This window comes from Miscanthus floridulus, chromosome 14, assembly GCF_019320115.1.
Source record: "Miscanthus floridulus cultivar M001 chromosome 14, ASM1932011v1, whole genome shotgun sequence".
NCBI lineage: Eukaryota > Viridiplantae > Streptophyta > Magnoliopsida > Poales > Poaceae > Miscanthus > Miscanthus floridulus.
The window spans coordinates 56,194,536-56,211,225 of record NC_089593.1 but is presented as its reverse complement, the minus strand read 5'-3'; the positions used below and the strand labels follow the sequence as shown (position 1 = coordinate 56,211,225).

General features: G+C 38.8%; 1 protein-coding gene across 4 annotated transcripts; it reads right to left on the bottom strand.

Annotated features, from left to right (window-relative positions):
- Positions 1-10,997: 10,997 nt before the first annotated feature.
- Positions 10,998-14,553, bottom strand: LOC136506108 (uncharacterized). Of its 4 annotated transcripts, XR_010771400.1 has the most exons (6): positions 13,713-14,553; positions 11,913-11,972; positions 11,739-11,822; positions 11,557-11,659; positions 11,218-11,463; positions 10,998-11,132 (listed from the first exon to the last, which is right to left on the bottom strand). XR_010771400.1 is itself a non-coding variant. In XM_066501230.1 (5 exons), the coding sequence occupies exons 1-5, from the start codon at positions 13,949-13,951 to the stop codon at positions 11,112-11,114; spliced, it is 669 nt and encodes a 222-aa protein (XP_066357327.1). In that variant the 5' UTR covers positions 13,952-14,553; the 3' UTR covers positions 10,998-11,111. The 4 variants fall into 4 exon arrangements, 3 of the variants coding, with proteins under 3 accessions (XP_066357327.1, XP_066357328.1, XP_066357330.1); XM_066501230.1 differs by lacking the exon at positions 11,739-11,822; XM_066501231.1 differs by lacking the exon at positions 11,739-11,822 and having other exon boundaries at positions 11,005-11,132; positions 11,221-11,463.
- Between the last annotated feature and the right edge of the window lie 2,137 nt (positions 14,554-16,690).

Here is a 16,690-nt window from a genome sequence, read left to right as displayed (position 1 = left end):
TGTGCCACGTGCCGCCCGGAGGATGTGTCACGCCCGTTGCCACCTCAATGATCATGTTTTGCCTGCCCATCGGAACCACCAATTTGTAACTGGTTGGCGCCCGTATGCGATCGACGGGGGTTCTAGTTGCATTGGAACCTTGACTGCTGGGAACATCCGGAGGGCTGCCAACTACCGTCAGTTCTCCGGGCGGCCCCATTGGTGTCTGTGGCTCCATCGTAGACAGTCCTTTCTCCACCAACATCTTTTCAACTAGAGTCTTCACTTGGTGCTCAATATTAGACTCTCGGTCTCTGCCATGTTTCTTGTACATGTGCCTCTCCTCTACAAATCCGTGCTTCCAGGACATCCTCTTCTCTAGCCCCCTTGTGCGTCTAGGACAACCTCTCTTTCTCTTTTCTAATATTTCTGGTCCAAAGGCCCCAAGCATTTCGTCCAAGTTGTCACCATCATCTGCATCCCCCTTACGTGCTTCGCCATCATTGCTGGCACCACCAGCATCATCACCACCTTATTCATTGCCAAAGCCACCACCTTTTTCATTGCCAAAGCCACCACCTTGTTCATTGCTATAGTCACGATCCATTTGTTGCTCAAGATCGTATTTGAATCGGGACAAGTATGCTTGGGTTTCAGCTTCATCAGCTAGATCATCGTCGCTGTCATCAACAACCACTGTTTCACCATGATGAATCTACACTGTGTAGTCCGGAACAAATCCTCTCCTAATCAGATGTTCTTTGATGGTACTCACATCTCAAAATGCAATAAGGTTCTTGCAATCTTTGCAGGGACAAATAATCGTGTCACTATTCTCTTTCAACGCCGCTGCATGCTTCTCTGCGGCTTTAATGAATTTATCCACCTCATCACGGAAAAGAGCGTCGTGTCTTAATGAACCATACATCCAAGAGTTCCTATAGTCCATCTTATAGAAACAAAACAACCAAAGAAAGAATATTACTCGAGAATAATTGTATATACCTGAGACACGCACCATGGTAGTAGAGGATAGTTAATTAATTGACTATTAATGCATAAATATTTTAAAATATAAATTAATTGGTTCAAATAAATAATTGCAAAGAAAACAATTAGCAACATTTAATATTTCATCCACTACATTTCATACAAACTCCATTCTAATTTCATGGTAGAGGATAATTAATTAATGGCCTATTTATCCATAACTAATTAAAAACACACATTATAAAAAGGAATCAAAATAAATATTAAATGATAATTAGTAGCCATGGTAGATGATATTTTACACATTAGCAACAATTAAAATCTTACACATTCACCTACATGCAAACCCTAGTCACATAAAGAAAAAATTGAAAAAGAAAAAAAACAAAATCCTAGATCTAGATTAGATATAGGGTTTCATGACACATGCATCAAACTTCACTAATACTACACTAAAATCAACAAAGATGTAGTAACAAAGAGTGCAATCTTACTTCCCTACCTAATTTACCCTAGTATAGTGAAAATTAGGGTCCAATTTCACTCATAACTAGCTCAAGCTCCATGGAAGAGAGAGAAAACCAAAAATTAAATTACTCACTAACCAACGAATTAAATTTAAAATAAAGAGTTGGAGAAGCATTTCCTTACCTTTTAGAGCCTCTCCACCAAAGGATTTGAGATCAAAACCTCCCCCTTAGTAGAGCAATTTTTAGGAGGAGCCCAAGACCTCCCAACTTTTTTTTAGAAGAGTGTCCCGAGGTGGAAGAAGGGGTGGCTGCTATTTATTCGCGCGCCATCAGTAAAGACGGCTAGTGATTCAGCCGCTCCTACAGTCGAACAGCAGGTGACGCCGCCCCTACAAATGGGCACTGCAGGGACGGCTGGTGATTGAGCCACCCCTACAGATCAGCCCCAACTGTAGGGGCGGCTCAGGTTACCAGCCGTCCCTACAGTGCCATCTGTTGGGGCGGCTGGGCTGCTGGGGCCCGATGACGCCCACTTTAAGGACGCCCCAGCCCCAGCCGCCCCTACAGTAAAAAATGTCCTCGTTCCTACTGTGCGAATCTGACGTAGTGGTCTCGACGTTGTTGGAAATCGGAACGGAACCACGGCAGACGTCAGCCGCCAGCCGGGCCGTTTGGTTGGCGATTTGACGAGAAAAGGGCTCGGACGGAGCGGTTGGTTGTGATTTGGTAGATGCAGATTTCTTTTTCACGTATGAGCAGATGGAAAGGCAGATTTGATCGATAACGTGCAGGCTGGCCCGGCCATCCGCCATGGCGACCAGGACTCGAGTTCAACACGAAACTTGTCCGACTCAAAACTAAAATACCCGTACTTATATATACCACAATCATATCAAAACTAAAATACATGTACTTATATATACTACAGCGAGTTCACACATATATCCTTGTTAAAATTAAAATTAATATTATTACTGATTATTTTTAAATAGTTTTAATGATACATATTATATACCATTCGTCATATTAACTAAAACCAAAATAATTAGTCATATTCAATTAACGTCATTATTTATATAATAATAATTAATTTTTTATTTTATACGTACTTAATATTATTAGTCAATACTTTTAAATAGTTTTAATGGAACAAATTAGTAAGATTACAAAATCAGTAATTAATATTAATAATATTCAATTAATGTCATTAGTTATATAATAATTATTTTTTTATTTTATACATACTTAATATTATTAATCAATACTTTTAAATAGTTTTAATTGAACAAATTAGTAAGATTACAAAATTGGTAATTAGTAATAATAGTTTTTAGATAGTTTCATATGGTATATATTGTTCACGGATAGAAATGTTATTGGATATTTTCGAATACAGATTGTTGGGATAAGCATATCCCCACATAAAGAAAAACATGGTACTGTTACACACATTTACTTGTACCCAAAACCCCTCTATCAGCGGGGAACAAAAGACAGTACACTTGAAGGAAGACTATTCCTTATTTTACAGAGCATTACACATGATGGGAACAAAAGACATTACACTTCAAGGGCACAAAGGACTTTTACATGCACAACCGCCTTTATAAATTGGCCCTTGTGGGACCTCGGTCAGAGCCAGCTTGTTGGGTTGTCTAGCTCGAAGGTTCTGCAGGGCCCCAAGGATCTGCAGGCCCTGATCCCTAAGGGCTCGTTCGTTTGCCCTTGATTCCACCGGGAATCATTCCAGGTGATGAAAGATAGTTCAAATTAACACAACATTCCTGGTTGGAATGGTTCCAGAGATGCATTCCCTGGCAAACGAACGGCCCCTAAAGGTTCCTATCACCATCGTTGAAGTTTTTTTGGAGACCTTCGGCCCCGCACGAAGGCAATGCTCGTCAACCATCGCCAAAGTTCCTTCCGACCTTCAGTGTCGGCTCCTTGTGTGTCTCTTTTGGGAGCCTTCGGGCACGTGGCTTCACCCTCAACATTAACCTTTGGGCATGAGGCTACGAAGAACCTACGGTAATAGAACTCATACAGCGGGAGAGTTAGAAGTGGTTAATGAACCTTCGGGCACGAGGCTTCACCCCCAACATGGATATGGAATGAGATCAAGAAAAACAGCTAAAAATGGATTTGATATATCCATTTAGTATCCATATTATAAGTGAATACGGATATAGATAAGGATGGACAAAAACTCAATGCTCGTTAGTTATAACGAGCCAGCTTTTTAGCTCTTTATCCTACCGAGCCAGATCGAGCCGAGCTAGCTCTATATCTAGGCCTAAATATACATATTATAAACGAATATGAATATCTATATTATAGATGAATTCGAATACGAATATGGATACCCATATTATAAAAATACTCAGGAATTAATCATATTATTTAAGAATACTATGTTGTTGAATCAAAGGATTATAGTGCTAAACAGTAGGATAAGTAAAATTAATCTTATAGTCTAGAAAATCAATTAATCAATTAACCAATGCTCAAATTGAATTGGAAACAAACACTAACAAGTGTTGCTAGGGTGGACACGATATTGATTCTTTATTTTAGTTGTTCGAAGTTGCTGAAATGAAAAATCTTTTTCACATTCCAGTAACATACAAAGTGGCGCCAAATCAGCTTTTCTCTTCCAGATTTTCCAATTTTTTTCACCCACACCGCACATGCCTCTCCAGCCTTTAGGCGCCAAATCAGCGCCGCCCCCCCCGCTGGGCATGTGAATGAAAACCCAAAATCCTCCCGCGTCCTCGCCCTCAAATCCTTGATCTCTCCCCAAAATTCTCTTCCCTCCCGCTTCTCTCATTCCCACGATCCACATTGCATCTCCTCCGGTCCTTCTCTACCTCCGCCAGGACTCAAATCTCCTCTCCACCAGGAGCCTACATGTAGCACCCGATTTTAAGAATAAAACCAGATATACACCATATGTGAGCCTAGGAAGTCAAATCTCACATATAGCTACAAATAAGGGTAATATCAATAGACAATGCTCAATATATAACGTACTTAGTATAGAGAATATAACCTTAGATAGCAAACAACGGAAAGACAACTCCGTTCTTCGGGTGAAGACTTCAATCCACAAGGACAACTGACTGGTTGATCACAAGCCTAACTCCTCCAAACCAGCAATCTGGTACCCATCTAGGATTTTTCCAAATAATTGAGAAGTAAAGCAAGCGTAAGTACATGTCGTACTCAACAAATATAACATGTGATTCATGTGGCTCAAAAGGCTCACACAGGTTTAACTGCGATTAGCTTTTAATGAGTCATCTTTTAGCAATTGAGTAGTAACAAGTTTATCACAAGCCCATATAAATACATGATCAGGTAAACATGAATAATGAATAGCATAAACAGTAATCATTAGTGAGCATCTTCATCATCAGTATCATTTGTGTTCATCATCTATTTCGTAAGGGTTCCAAGGTCGCTCGTGACTGTGAGCATGGTTAATATACCAGTTTTACACTCTGCAGAGGTTGTACACTTTCACTGTGAGTCGTGATTTACCCTTTCCTCTGAGGTGATCAACCACTTGACCCACTACCAAGGAAGGTCAGCAGGGTTCACTATAAAGCCTTTCAAAGGTTCGTCTAACAAGTTAGGGCCGCTAGATTCACTTGGCAAACAGATATAGGAACCCCCCTATCGAATGGTACAATTCCATTGCGGCTATACATATAAGTGTAGAGGCTATCCTATACCCGACTCGTCAAGCCATTCTTACGCCAATAAAGGTAACCTCTAACAAGCTAGAAAAAGGTCCTCATACTGAGCTAAAGCCAGAGCCATATAACCCTCACAGTTGTACTGTAAGTCCCAAATGATTACTTATAGATAAGTCCTTAGGGAGAGGAACCTAGAGCACCATAAAACAACCCAATGTTCTAGCCCCATTGTTCCATGTTGGTAAAAAGCAACTTTTAGTGTTTATTGCATATACCATTAGTCAAGTTACAAGATCATGGTTGTAGTTGAGCACTAGCATCATACTACCCAATGCAATAACCCAAAGGTATCAAGGTACAGGGTAACAAAGTACTAGGAAATCCTTAGTGGCAGTCAAGGTAGACACATGTAGTATGAATTAAATGATTAAAGGTGTATAGGACAACAAGAAAGTTCCCATGCTATACTTGCCTTAAACTTAGATCCTTCTTCAAGTCCAAAACTTCAAAGATCTGCTTCTTGATTCACCACGTATATCTCACCGATTGGATGAAATCATAAAGCACCACATAAGTATCCATACAATCATACATGAAGCAAACAATAGAACTAAATTAGAATAGTATACCAAATATAAAATCAAGTTTGTAAAACGAATCTACGTCTCACTATGAACACACAGACGCGAAAAGCACGCTAATCGGAGCTTCGATAAAAAAGATACATCTATCGATAGATCTGCTTTATACACGGAAAAGAAAAATATAGGCCTCATTTATTTTAACTATATAAAAGCTTATATAAATTGAATTAAGTCAAGTTTAGATTTGAATTGTAATACTAAAGTAAAACAAATCATATTTTAGTTATAAAATTCAGTTGCATAATTATTATTCAAATTAGAGTTTAAACTATGAAATTCTAGAAATAGTGACATGGTAACCACTGTTACTAACGCATAGATCTCATCGCTATGAATCTAACGCAACTTGAATGGGTCACAACGGAGCTAAAACATAGAAGATATGAAATAAATAAGATTTCCTTTATTAAAATAATAGATTAAATCTAACCTCGAATTTTAAAAGTTAAAAAATATCTAACAATTGTATAAACATGTAGATTTTAAAATTACGAACCTAATGCAAGTTGAACGAGTCAAATCGGAGTTAAAACGGAGAAGTTATAGCTAAAACAAAATCAGTGACAAATCTGTAAATAAGTGAAAACGTATTTTGTATCTAAACCGATCAAACTACGCTTTCCAAAGAAGAAAACGTACTCTGGGAAAAGTGCTATGGGCCGCTGGGAGCGGGAGCATGCCGACCTGGCCGCTGGGCTACGCGGAATAGAGGGAGCAGTTGGGCCAGGAGAGGGAGAATAGGCCGCCTAGGCTAGAAACCGAGAAGGAGAGGGGAAGTAAAAGAAATTCCTTTTTAATTTCTTATACCCAATTTTCAAATCCAAATTCAATCCAAATTTGAATGCTTTTAAAGTTTTGATCAAACCCAATCATCACAAAATAAATATGCAGTTGCATGTATGCACAAATGTGTTGCTACTTTATGATGAATTTTAAATTAATGAAAAATATTCTTTTCCTATATTTTATGAACATAAAAATACAAAATTAAATCATTTTAAACCTATTTTTCAAAAGAGGCAAATTTTAGGGTGTTATAATTCTACCCCCTTAAGATGAATCTCGTCCCCGAGATTCAGAAGACGTCGACTAGGAGATAGGAACACTCCGTCTTTGGATTCTTATTTACTTCCTCGTGTAGCTCCGTTGTCTTGATAAGGATCCCACTCTACCTTGCATACCTGTTAACCTTACTCCAATCACTAGGCCACCTTTCCTATAATACCAATTCTCTTCCTTAAAATATCTACCTTCCAACGAAGCCTGATGAATCTCTTGGTCAGAAGGAAAATTCTACTGCTAGTCTTCAAAACATTAACGATTCTTGTCAAGTTGCTCGAACTTGGAATATGATTCTCAGTCCTTGGTGTCACCCGAACCTTCTTAGCACAATTCTCTGTTGCTAAGAGCATCGGCCATGACTTTGCTCCTCAAAGTGATAGCACTCTTCTGAGTCATAATCAATTTCATTCCAACGAGGATCACAAGCTCGAGACCAACCTAGTGAAGATGTCCTGTAGATTCTTGTGACCCTCCTATATGTCACTTTTCTTCCAAGAAGATATTACTCCCAATTAATAATAACTTGAAGTGTTAACCAATATGGAAAAATACCTGAGCTCCTTGATTCAACAAGTAACACATCTTTAGCAAAGATAACTGCGTTTGATTGTGACTTCTCATTTAGAGACATAACCTATTCTTTCAAGTGAAGCACCAGAACATATGAAACCTTCATCTTGCAACTTCTTTTGCTTGGCTACCCCCTTAAGAAAAGATCAACAAGGGGACACAAGAAGGGTAGCTTGCACCTTCTTCCAGATGAGCCAACTAGTCTCAAGACGTTCTAACATCCCAATGATACTCTTGTGTAGGGGCAAGAACAAGAAATCTGGAATTTCCTCGCGAGCAGAAAAATAGTAGTGCACTAAAACAGCTGTAACTCGCATTCTATTAATCCAATGAAGTTGTAGCTTATACCGTTGGAAATATTATAAAATTGTCCACAACTTCCTTATAGAACACTTTTCCAAATTCCGCATTTTAGGAGGTCGAAAACAGTGCACAAGAGAAACTATTCCAGGCTTCAGACAGCACAAGTGCACCGTCTTATGATTTTCGTCACTCCCTAACCAAAATAGCTATCAGGCTGATTCTTGCGCTCAGGGAAAGATATTGAAGTCTACTATTGTCTATAATGTTTTCATGATTTTTGATCATCCGAAATCAGACATATAAGCTAAAGAGTGCAGACTGCTCTGAAAAGACAGGATAGAGGAATCAGAAGAAAACCATAACCCAACTATTTATTGCACTAATCCTTATACCTTAGGCCCATAAACTAAATGAAATTGTGAGAACGCCCAACAAGATCATTGCAATCATTACAAAGATTCAAAACAATCATAAGCATAATGACAATTCAACAAGCAATAAAGGTGCATAATTCAATCATTGACTCATCTTGCGATACTAATGTTTTTATTACATAAAGGGCACAAACTACTATTCCTTAAACACGGTGTGGTTGCATGAGCATCTAGGGTAGCATCTCTTGCATTGGAGTGAGAGATACACATCATCCATTTCATCATGGGCTTCCTTCGTGTTGCGTGTCACTTATCACTTGTTGGTGGCAGTCCGGTAGTGATCTGACTTTGGCTATTTCCATGGTGTAACTATTGATTCTTCTATGGACAAGATTTAATATAATGTCCTTCCTGTTGGCAATGATAACACTTTCTCTTAGCTGGATCCTTTGTGATGTCATACTCCACAGAATTGTTGCTTAGTGTGTTGTTAGCTTGCTAACTCTAAAGGTTCATCTTTGTTAGACTTGACCGCTTTTTAGCTCGTTTGATCTTTCAGGGTTGAAACACCTTATAGGTGATCGTCCACCCATCTATGCATACCTTTTGTGGAAAGAGTGGAGTAATCTTAGCTTGAGAAACTTCTGACTCTTTAGAGTCTGAGTTTATCTAACTAGGGATGGGAGCTGGATGTAGCAACGTAGTAGAACTCAAATGTTGATTGCTTTCCAATTTTGGCTCTGGTGAGACCTCCTTTCTCTTCTTATCCACATTAGCTTTATAACTCGGGTTCACCTTAACTTCCCTATTATTAGACTTGTTCTAAAGACAGGGAAAACCATAATGCTTGCAGCATTTGACATTAATACTGACTACCAAGCATGTTACTACTAGCACTTTCATTGGACTTCATCTTCTTCCAAGCTTCTACCACTTGTCTCTTCACTGGTCCCTTCGGTATGTTGGTTTTCCCTTGTGGCAAGCATTGTGGAGAACTCCCATATTGAGTCATTCCTTCAAGTACTTGTTGTTGCATAGCTACAAGCTTCTCCTTGTCGAATGCAATTATGGACAACATAGCTTGGTCCTCCTGACCTTTGATGCTGGTGGTCCGTTCATTATGACCCATCTATTTAGACGGAGAGAGAGGATTGAGAATAGAGACAAGGTTTTCATAATAGAACAGAGACCGAAATGAGCATAACTTTTAGCAAATAACAAGGTTGGAGAGGAAAGCAAGAAGTAAGCAGAGATGAAAGCATGCTAAAATATCTAGTTCTAACTAGGCTTACGTCCTACAGTCAGCATTGCTCTGATACCACTTTGTAGCACTTGGTTTTAAGAACAAAACCAGATACCCACCATATGTGAGCCCAGGATGTCAAATCTCACATATAGCTACAAATAAGGATAATTTCAATAGACAATGCTCAATATATAACATACTAAGTATAGAGAATATAACCTTAGATAGCAAACAGCGGAAAGACAACTTCGTTCTTCGGGTGAAGACTCCAATCCATAGGGACAACTGACTGGTTGATCATAAGCCTAACTCCTCCAGACTAGCAATCTTGTACCCATTTAGGATTTTTCCAAATAATTAAAAAGTAAAGCAAGCATAAGTACATGTCATACTCAACAAATATAACATGGGGTTCATGTGGCTCAAAAGGCTGACACTGGTTTAATTGCGATTAGCTTTTATTGAGTCATCTTTTGGCAATTGAGTAGCAATAAGTTTATCACAAGCCCAAATAAACACATGATCCGATAAACATGAATAATGAATAGCATAAACAGTAATCATTAGTGAGCATCTTCATCATCAGTATCATCTGTGTTAAATCATCTATTCCGTAAGGGTTCCAAGGTCGCTCGTGACCGTGAGCACGGCTGATATACTAGTTTTACACTCTATAGAGGTTGTATACTTTCACTGTGAGTCATGATTTACCCTTTCGCCCAAGATGATAAGCCTCTTGACCCACTACCAAGGAAGGTTGGTAGGGTTCACTATGAAGTCTTTCAAAGGTTTGTCTAACAAGTTAGGGCCGCTAGATTCACTTGACAAGCAGATATAGGAACCCCCCTGTCGAATGGTACAATTCCATCGTGGCTATACACATAAGAGTAGAGGCTATCCTATACCCGATTCGTCAAGCCATTCTTACGCCAATAAAGATAACCTCTAACAAGCTAAAAAAAGGTCCTCATACTGAGCTAAAGCCAGAGCCATATAGCCCTCACAGTTGTACTGTAAGTCCCGAATGATTACTTACAGATAAGTCCTTAGGGAGAGGAACCAACAGCACAGGGATACAGTAACACCAACTTGTGTTACTGTAGGTTGGAAAAAGTGTTACTAGCTCTCTTAGTAACACATTTTTTTGTGTGTTCCAATTGGCCATGTTACTATAGACTAGTTTATTGTAACACATCTACTTGTCTATAGGAACATTTGTCTAGTGTTACAATAATTTTTGTTGTAACACATTTTTTTTCTCTAGTAACACTTCACATTATGGTGGAATACATAGTTTGTAACACATTTATTTATCTATGGCAACATTTGCCTAGTGTTATAGTGATCGTCTGTTGTAACACTTTTTTTAGTTCTAGTAACACTTTCACATTATGGTAGAGCACAGTATGGAACAAAGGAACACAAGGTTTGTAACACTTGTTTATATCTATTGTAACATATTCAAATTAAAAAACAAATATTTGTTTCGTCTATATATGTGGCACACGGATTATTATAGAATCACACAAACATGACACATTGCAAAATCACATAAACCACAAATTTCAATAATCATAACAAGATCCACATATAGTAGGATGATTTCAAACATAGTGCTTGTTCAGATTGAATCATAGTATTTGTACATAATGATATGGCTCTAGAGAGCAAACACACATAGTCCATACTAGAAAGAAAAAATCAAGAACTAGCTAGGATTCATAAAGTCCATTGCTTCTTCTTCCATTGTTCTTTGTACACATCGATGTAGGAATTCAACCATTAATCATTTGAACCTGCAAAGAAAATGTAAGTCATAAGATTACAAATTAGGCCACATATGTATAATGATGTAAGTTAAGAAATCTAGTTTGAACATACAACCATCGAAGGCCAAGCAATTGAAACTCCTTTGGCTTGAGCATCACCAATATTGTTGCACCCAGGCCTAGGCCTCACTAATGGCTCATCTTTTGCTATAGCATGATCGATATGCACTTTGTAGAATTGACTTCCTGTCTTAACTCCACCAACAATGGCTTCTGGATCAGTGCTCAAGAGAGTTGTATAGGCCACATTAGCCTTATTTGGATATTTTGAAGACATTAGTAGCACCATGGACCCAACCTACATTAATTTGACATAATCTCTTAGTGACCAACAACCCTTAGTTGTACATCAAGATCATGCAATTAGAACAAGTGTATTATGTTCATCTACCTTCATTACAGGAAGTTGTTTAGGTGCTTGACGCTTGTTGCATGTAATAAGCCACCTCCTGGTGTGCAATGGTCGTAGTCTCTCTAGGCCCTCCATGATGACCCTTACACATATAAAATGAAGTATGAAGTATTAAGATAAAAATTCCTCTATAAGTACAGCAAAGTGTGGTTCAGAGATACCTTTTGTTTCTTTGTTGTTTTACTTGTGGTGGATAAAAGTAGACTGTCATCATCACTATATTCAGACTCACATGTTTTTTTATTCTAGTAAAGAGAAAAAGACAGTAGCATGAGTTAATAAAAAAAATCCTTTGTGAATAAAATAGTATTAAATTCACAAGAAAGTGACTTTACCAATTCATCCCTGTGTTCAAGGAATCCATCATTCTGGTTGGGTGCAACACAGTGAACTCTCTAAAAATTTGAAACAATATTAAAGCCAAAAGACTAAATTAGGTGAAAACATAGAAAATAGAGCAAATACTAGAGGAAATTAGATATGGGATGCATCTAACATAAAGCAGATCATGGTGCTCCTACTGTAATTTTTTTTTCCTAAACAGAAGGGATTGCAAAAATTGATAAATTTGATTATTGTGTCATTTTCCTTGCTCTATTGCTTAATTTTCGTCCTAAAAAAGCAATGGAATCTAACAAGAGAACTTTTAGTATAAGACACCTAAGTTACAGAATGGCAGTAACCTACTTCGCCAAAAGAACACCCAAGTTACAGTAATAGATTCTCTCATTTTCTCGTCTCTCAGGCTCATATCAATGCACATTGGCAAAGGCAAGCAGAAGAGCAGAGAGCGCTCTAAAATATTCTTAAGAACACACAAGCTAGTGGAAAGAGGAGAAGTGATGCAACTGGAAATAAGTTACATACCTTTCCGCTCAAAAAGCGTAAGTGAAAGGCATTTCATTCATGCTAGATATAATCCCACGTCTAAAACAATATAATAAGTGCTTTTATAATACTCTCATCTCAAATTAGAACACATTCAAACTGAAGTAATTTAAAAAAAAATATAGCTCAAGTTTTTGCGAGGTTCGTGCGAATTTAGGTAAACCTTGTATGCTGAACACATTCAAACTTGTATGCAGGATTCTGACTCTAGATAATACCATATCTTAAGACATGATGCTAAACATGGAATGTATTTGAACAAAGAGGACATGGAACTCAGTAAAAAGTTCCCATTGGAACAGTGCAGTACAATCTAGATAAACCATTTTTTAGTATATACAGCCATATGTTGTTCAGTAGAGGGACAGTACAAAGGCACAAATTTAATTTGACCCATATTGTTTACATATTCCTTTCATATGCAGTTACAAATACCATTTTACAGTAAAGTTCACCGAAGTTCTCAATCCCCTATGACCTACAATTTAAACTCTACTACACTAGACCCAAGGACATCTCTTCTAATCACATCTCTTACCTGCACAACACTTCTAATCACACATGAATTTTCGGTCACAAGCATCTGTTAGCTTCTTGTATTTTCCATCACTAGCATCAGTTAGCTTCTTTGTATTTTACTATTTTCAAGTGCTATCGATCAGTATTTTCAGTCACTAGAATCTTTAGCTTCTTGAATTTTTTGGTCACTAGCATATGTTAGCTTCTTGTATTTTCTGTCATTAGCATTTGTCAGAGTTTGTATTTTCTGCAAGTGCCAACGATCTCTATTTGTATTTTTAGTCACTACAATCTGTTACTTGGCACTCTACTCTAATGAAATAGCAGAAGTGCAGTACTACTACTGCTATTTAAAAAAAAAAAAAAACTACATAAACAGTGGAACCACAGCTCAGAATGGAGTGCAGTACAGTTCAGAAGAACCAATGGTTTTGAACTGTCAAGTTTGAGTTTCTTCATTTAGACCAAAAACAGTAATACAATATGGTATGATCATATGACACTGAATCGACATTGCTAATGTCTAGGGATTTATGAGATGCAAAATCAGTACAAGAGTAGAGAAGGCGTATTTTTCCTTGCCGCGAACCAATCAAATTTCACCGATTCAATAGAGGCACACGAAACACCGCCATGCACTTACTAGCATCACATAAGGGCCGCACCTTTTTCCACCAATCAAGACAATAATAGAAGAGAAATTAAAAAAGCGGAGAGCGATCACTCACGCCATAGGACGATGACGCGTCCAACGATGGCTTCGAGCATCTGGAAGATGTGCTTTTTGCTGTCGACGAGGAATCGGAGGTACCCCGCCACCACATCTGCTCCTCCCTGGCCGGAGAAATTGCTGCTGCATCCGCACCTCCCCGGCCTGAGCTTGCATCTCCCGCTCGCCGCATCCGCTCCTGCCCAGGCCCGAGCCAGGCAGCCAGCGCCACTTCCCTCCGCTGGCTAGCCGCCGCATCCGCACCGTAAACACGGAGCCGCCCACCCGTGCCTCCCCATCTCGATCGGAGACGGAGGCCGAGATGCTCTGGCCCAGTTCACACTGCCCACCGCGGTCTACAGACCCCGGCCGTGGCACGCCGGATCCAGGTCACGTCGAGCCCCCTTGGTGGCAGAGAGACAACTGTATCGAAGTAGGCAACGTGTGGTGGGCGCCGGGCGGTGGACGATGGTGCGTGCGGTGTACCTGAGGGCGCGGGACAAGGAGGAGGGGAGAGCTCACCGCCGATTTGTCCGCTCCCGGAGGCCGCGGGCCTCGATGACGTGCAGCACCAGCCCCCGGCGCTCCGCGTGTGGCCGGATCTGCGTGACTTGTACGGATCTGCACGTCCCTTCGCCGATTCTTCGGATGCTGGCTGCCGGCGTGGATCATTTAGACGAAGTTGGGGGCAGTGGCACGCTGTGTCGAGGGTGGGAGGATTGGAACGATAGAGGAATGAGTTGCTGGCATCTTCCTTCTAGATCTGTGGGAACAAGTGAAGGCCTGAGGGGGAGGCGGCGGGATGAGCTGAGGAGTGCGAGGAAAAGAGATGAATAGATTAGGGTTCCGAGCAGCGCGAAGCTATAATACTTTCAATCTGCGAGACGAGAGGAGTTTGTGGTGTTGTGAGGAGCACGCGGCTATAGGTATTTTGAAAAAATTTGGCATTCTGCGCGGGAGCCGGTGTCAATTTGATTTTTATGATTTTATTTAATAAAATATTATTTGAATATATTGCTTGGTCCTTGAATTTAGTTTATAGTTCAATGTATTATTTATCACACTTAGATCAATTGTGAGGTCATTTTTAATAATAAGTAGAAATGTATTCATTAAAAGTTACATCATTGTGAAAGAATTATTGTATTTAATTTATTATAAACGGACATGTGAAACAAAAGTTTAATTTGATTTTCACATATGTAAGAAAGATAGATTTATGTATTAATCACCTTTGAATCTAGTAGTGACCGGTGAGGAGAAGGGACACTTTTAGGGCCCCTTTGGCGCAGCTCTTAACCCCAGCTTCACTCTTTGGCTCGCAAGAAACGGAAGAATCGAACCCAAACGCTCCGGACGTGAAATGTTCCACATGTTTCGTGATTTTTTTTTGCCTACGGGAGAGAAATGGGAGTAGGCTGGTTTCGTTGTTTCCGATTATACTCTCCCCCATATGCGCTAGAGATTGTTTTTTTCCTTATTCTTTTTTATTGCAACAATTTTTAAATGGCTTGCGTTTAGGTTGTTATTTGCCCATAAAAATCAAGATTTTGTGGAGCATATTTCTATTTTATATGATTTTTTAAAGAAAACCTTTACTTAGGAAACCGAATCCAGCCTAACAGCCAAACTGTTTCATGATGTGTTTCTCATTCACCGCTTAAAACGTTTCTTCAGTGAATCTACATCTCAAACGTTTCTACAAGAATCTTGAACCCTACCAAATGGCCCCATAGCTTTCGTGGAGCCCTACCAAACACTTAGGGCCACTTTCGCATAGCTCCCAACCCCAGCTTCACTCTCCACTTCTGCAGAGCCCTGCCAAACACTTAACATCACTACTGCAAAAAGGATTTGTAGCAACGCCCCCCCCCCCTTTAGAGACGGCTCTATATTGAGCCGCCCCTACAAATAGTGCCCCAACGAGCCGCCTCTACAAATCCATTTGTAGGGGCTGCTGGTGTTATCAGCCGCCTCTACAAATGGCTTGATTTATAAGGGCAGCTCTATATCCAGCCGCCGCCTCCACAAATAGACGTCGAATAGTAAAAATTAAGCACTAAAATTCAATTTTTTAAATGACCTCAGATGGAGAAATGACCAAAATAAAAGTTATAGATCTCGAAAAGTTATGAAACTTTGCTGCTTACAACCTTTTCATTTGAAATGATTTTCTACTTCAAAATGTTGTTTGAAATTCAATTTTGAAATTATCGAAGAACATTGATTTCTCTTTTTAATCTCTGGCTAAAACTTGTAACTAGTCTTTCTCCCTCGTACTAACTTCAAATTTGATAATTTTTTTTTTGTAAAACTTTCTAAAATGATGCTCTATCAATTTATTGTGTTCTTACGGCTATTATATTGTCCATCTTTTCATGTGACTGAGTTTTACCTATTTGAATTATGAATTTCAAAAAATGGCAACTTCAAATATCATTTTGAAACATTAAATGATTTCAGATGAAAAGGTCATAAACATAAAAGTTGTAAAACTTATCAAGATCTACAACTTTTATTTTGATTATTTCTTCATCCGTCAAGAAAAACTACGTTTGAATTTCTCAAATTTGAATTTCAATTTTTTCAAACGACCTCGGATGGAGAAACTACCAAAATAAAAGTGTAGATCTTGAAAAGTTATGAAACTTTGTAGTTCACAACTTTTGGATTTGAGATCATCTCATCAAGGAAAACTATGTTTGAATTTCCAAAAATTTGAGATTTGAATTTTTTTAACTGATCCTCGGATGGACAAACAACAAAAACAAAAGTTGTAGATCTCGAAAAGTTATGAAACTTTATAGTTGACAACTTTTTGGTTTGAAATCATCTTGTCAAGGAAAACTATGTTTGAATTTCTCAAATTTGAAATTCAAATACTATAAACGACCTCGGATGGAGGATACTAATAAAATGAAAAGTTGTAGATCTTAAAAAAGTTATGAAACTTTGTAGTTGACAACTTTTTTATTTGAATTCATTTAGGGTCTCAAA

Bases quoted from the DNA above. Each gene is read 5' to 3' on its own strand.
- LOC136506108 (XM_066501230.1), bottom strand. From the start codon at position 13,951: ATGCGGCGGCTAGCCAGCGGAGGGAAGTGGCGCTGGCTGCCTGGCTCG. The intron at 11,464-11,556 runs GTAGATGAACAT...AAATTAATGTAG, and splicing joins AACAACTTCCTGTAATGAAG to GTTGGGTCCATGGTGCTACT. The intron at 11,133-11,217 runs GTATGTTCAAAC...TTTTCTTTGCAG, and splicing joins TTGCTTGGCCTTCGATGGTT to GTTCAAATGATTAATGGTTG.